Source organism: Myotis brandtii, unplaced genomic scaffold, assembly GCF_000412655.1.
Source record: "Myotis brandtii unplaced genomic scaffold, ASM41265v1 scaffold2561, whole genome shotgun sequence".
Taxonomy (NCBI): Eukaryota; Metazoa; Chordata; class Mammalia; order Chiroptera; family Vespertilionidae; genus Myotis; species Myotis brandtii.
The window spans coordinates 161,408-164,127 of NW_005359721.1; the positions used below are offsets into that span (position 1 = coordinate 161,408).

The window sequence follows — 2,720 nt, forward strand, 5'->3', positions numbered from 1 at the left end:
AACACACAAAGACAGTCTGCCCCACCCCGCCGCCAGCTCCCTCTCTCTGGGCTCAGGTTAGGCCCTCCTTCTCCTGGAGGGTAAGCTGCCTCAGGCCCCAGGCTTTCCCAGAGGAGGCCTGCCAGCCGCCTCGGTCACTGCTTGGCCTCCCGGTACTGGTGCATCAGGTCGCTGACGTCTGTACTTTCCACTTTGACCCAGCCGTCTTCCTTCATGTGGTACACTGTGGGCGAACGAGAAAGAACATGGATCCCCCTCCGCTCTGGCAAGTCCCGTTAATGGTTATGGTGAAGGCCGTGACAACAGCACACGCCACCGCCCTTGCCACTGGACTCCAGTGCCCCTCTTCTGAAAACCCCTGGTTCAGTGCCCTGGCTCTGAAATCCGCCTCTCCCTCACCCCCTCACCCAATGGCCATCCCCCTTCCCGGCCCAGGGCTGGGAGCACTGGTCGCTTACTGTTGACAGCGCCTCCAGAATAGCTGTCTCGGTGCGTGGCGTGAACAATAGCCCTGCGGCCCAGGTCATAGGCCTCTTCCAGGCTGAGATCAGGCCGGTAGCCACTGTCCATGACCCCGTAGGCATAGGAGTTCCCACTGCCAGTGGAGAACATGCTTCCTGAGAGCCGAGTCCCATTCTCATCCACATAGTAGAGCCCAGGACCCTAATGGATGCGAGAAAGGTCCGGGTTGGAAACGGAGAGGGAGTTGTTGGTCACACGCAGTTTCAAATGTGACCCATAAAAAGTGAACAAAAGAATAAGAATTTACCACAGGTGTGTTTGAGCCAGGACAACATTTAAGTAACAATCATAGAACTTTGAGAGGGGGGGGGGGACAAACTTGACATCAGCTCTTCTATCAAAAGGCTTATGAAACAATGGTTCCACCTGGACCCAGAGATGGTCGTGGATACGCAGCGACAGGCCTGTAACCGAGGACTCTAGGTGCCACGTATCTTGTAGGGGAGGCAGTGGGAGGTACAACGGAGGGCCGATCTCTTGTCACCAGTGGGGGCACAGGGAGGATGAGCGCACCCACCTTCTTGTCCCAGCCGCAGATCATGCTGCCCATGGAGAGGCCCATGCCCCGGTACTGGCACATCATGTTGGAGAGCAGTTTGGAGGCTGCTGACACTGAGATGCGCTCCCCATTCCGCAGGTAGTACAGTCTGGTGAGGACAGGGCGTGGGGGGAGAGAGCTTAGAGGGCAGGAGGCCAGCTCTCCAGCAGCCCACCTGCTGGGCAGGCAGTGATTGAAAAGGTAAGCGTTTGAAGGGAAAGGTTTTGTGGGACCTACGGATCAGGAAGAGATTTGAAATTTAAAGTATCTAAGCCACATTTTACAAATACTAGTGATGATACTATCCCACCAGGATTGATGGTGTCAGTGCTAAAAAAAATTGACAAATTATCTGGGTGATTGACAGGAACACAAAGTGAGATTTGTGAAATGCATGGGCACTAGGATGTCATGCCAGCAGGGGGAAGGGTGAGGAGCAGTGATCTGCAGGCCCAGGGTCCAGAATGGAGGCAGACGAGAGGCCGCCTACCTGCACTCCTTGGCCAGCAGCCGCTCCCAGTACTGACAGTCCGCCGCACAGCCGGACATGGTGCCAAGCAGGTACGGGTTGATCTCAATCACCTTGTTCAACTTTAAGGTGGCTGGAAGAAGACGGGGTTTTGAGAGAAGAGGAATGAGCCCACAGCTCTCCCTGTGTGTCCTAAGTCAATACCAGCCTCCGCTGGGTGCAGAGGCTGGGCCCTGCTGGGAAGAGGGCGCAGGGCCCGGGAGCTGGCCTCCGGGAAGGGCCACTCACCGATGTAACTCCCAGCCGTGGCCCGAGAATCCACTGCCACGATCACTCCGTGCTGGAACTTGAAGGCCAGGGTGGTGGTGCCGTGGGCCATCTCGATCTGAACGCTGCTCTCTCCATCCCTGCGCAGGGCCTGGAGGAACTCGGTGGGCTGGCCGTGGAGAAAGGGCAGGAAAGGGCAGTGAAAACTCCTGCAGGAGGCTCCCTCCGGGGAGGGCTGGAGGGCATCCTAGCGAGGAGGTACAGAGATTCCCCAACCACAGTAAACTGAATCGTCAACAGCCAACAGCCGTCTCTACAAGGAAATGGCGGGGGGAGGGGAGGAGGAGGCGCCCGCACCAGCCTTTTCCATCTTTCAGCACAACAGAAAAGCAAGAAAATAAACGTGGCCACAGCTAAAGCTCTTATGACCTTAATGATTTTTCATTATTGGGTCACTTAACCCTCACAAACACGTTTATTGCTGGTGCCCCCACTTTACAGGGAGGCCCCAAATCTAGTCTATGTGACTTCGATCCAAGACACACCCAGTGGGCGGCTAACCGCCCGGTGTGCGGAGACCCCCGCAGGGCCGGTGCCGTCGGGCGGCGTGAGACAGGCTTCGTGCGCTGTGTGATAGGAGCCAGCAGGAGCCCACCCTGGCCTTCCGAGGGGCCCCTCCCCACCTCTAGCGCTCCCTCCCATCCGCGCTCCTAACCCTCAGGCCGTCGCCGCGGTCCAGTGGGCGGCTAACCGCCCGGTGTACGGAGAGCCCCGCAGGGCCGGTGCCGTCGGGCGGCGTGGGACAGGCTTCGTGCGCTGTGTGATAGGAGCCAGCAGGAGCCCACCCTGGCCTTCCGAGGGGCCCCTCCCCACCTCTAGCGCTCCCTCCCATCCGCGCTCCTAACCCTCAGGCCGTCGCCGCGG

The 2,720-nt window shown here is 58.6% G+C and overlaps 1 protein-coding gene across 1 annotated transcript; it reads right to left on the bottom strand.

The window, feature by feature from the left end:
- Nucleotides 1–6: 6 nt before the first annotated feature.
- PSMB8 (proteasome subunit beta 8) lies at nt 7–2,454 on the bottom strand. Its single transcript, XM_005867928.2, has 5 exons — nt 1,818–2,454; nt 1,551–1,662; nt 1,040–1,169; nt 459–663; nt 7–223 (listed from the first exon to the last, which is right to left on the bottom strand). The coding sequence occupies exons 1-5, from the start codon at nt 1,906–1,908 to the stop codon at nt 135–137; spliced, it is 627 nt and encodes a 208-aa protein (XP_005867990.1). The 5' UTR covers nt 1,909–2,454; the 3' UTR covers nt 7–134.
- Between the last annotated feature and the right edge of the window lie 266 nt (nt 2,455–2,720).